General features: G+C 42.8%; 1 protein-coding gene across 1 annotated transcript; it reads left to right on the plus strand.

The window, feature by feature from the left end:
- Positions 1-242: 242 nt before the first annotated feature.
- On the plus strand, positions 243-1,172 carry LOC117793193 (F-box-like/WD repeat-containing protein ebi; the record flags this gene model as incomplete). The annotated part of the gene is made up of 2 exons (XM_034633485.1): positions 243-593; positions 700-1,172. Coding segments are annotated over exons 1-2 (531 nt in total), but the record flags the coding sequence as incomplete, so codon positions are not given.
- Positions 1,173-1,178: the final 6 nt, after the last annotated feature.

Genomic DNA, 1,178 nt, shown 5'->3' on the forward strand with positions numbered 1-1,178 from the left:
ATCTATCGATGTAGGCGCCAATCACAGCTATGCGATTTTTTATACTATTAAGTTTTTTAATTGCAATCAATTGAATTATATATATTAGCCATACCATTTTTTTTTAAAATTATATAAGCAGATTTGCATTTTCTAATGTTTTTAAAATATGTCTTAAAAGGAATATCGTAAGAGAATTCTTATCGATGTACTCATATATCGATGTTTTGTTCATAACCCAGTTTTATAACACTACATTGGGTAATCCGCCATTTTTACGCTTACAGCGTTGCATATGCCGAGTGGTCGTCGACTATTTGTAGTTCTTTTATTATACTTAACAAGCTAATTATTATAAAATGCTAACGCGCTTTAAAATCAATTAAACGAGGTTGAACAGCATTTCAATAGCATATAAAGTTCATGTTAACTTTTTGTAAGTAAGTTACGCATGCCGCCAAATAAAGTTGGCCAAAGAATTGTGGAGTCAATATAGCAAAAACGAAGAGAGAGAGAGGAAAATAACAAACCGCAGGCGAGAAAGTGAGTGGAAAACATGAGTTTTTCCAGCGACGAGGTGAACTTTTTAGTTTTCCGATATCTACAGGAGTCAGGTGAGTTAATGAAGTCATATAATATTATTAAGCAGACGCACTAATTACGCCCCTCTCTCCTGCGCCTTTGCAATGCCCGCTCTCTCGCTCTTTCGTACTCTCTTAGGTTTTCTACACTCGGCTTATGTGTTTGGCATTGAATCGCACATTTCGCAGAGCAATCTGAATGGCGCTCTTGTGCCGCCCGCCGCCCTGCTCACCATACTGCAGAAGGGTCTGCTCTACACCGAGGTGGAATGGAGCGTCGGCGAAGATGGCGAAATGGCGCGTCCCATTGAGGGATTGAGTCTTATAGATGCCGTTATGCCCGAACTGAAGCCTCTGAAGCCGACAGTGAAAACGGAACCGGGTAAAACGGCTGGTGGCATCGATGCCACTGGCGGCACAGCGGCAAATACAAAAACCGAGATTAAAATCGAGCCAGGCACGGCAAATGCAACGGGAGCAGCAACGGGAGCAACTGGAGCAGCAGCAGGAGGTGGAGGAGCTGCCAACAAGAGTGGCAATACAAACACTGGCAACGGCACAAGCAGCAGCAACAACAACAACAATGCCAGCGACAACAGTGAGGTGGATTCCAGTGCA

Source organism: Drosophila innubila, unplaced genomic scaffold (assembly GCF_004354385.1).
Source record: "Drosophila innubila isolate TH190305 unplaced genomic scaffold, UK_Dinn_1.0 124_U_U, whole genome shotgun sequence".
NCBI lineage: Eukaryota > Metazoa > Arthropoda > Insecta > Diptera > Drosophilidae > Drosophila > Drosophila innubila.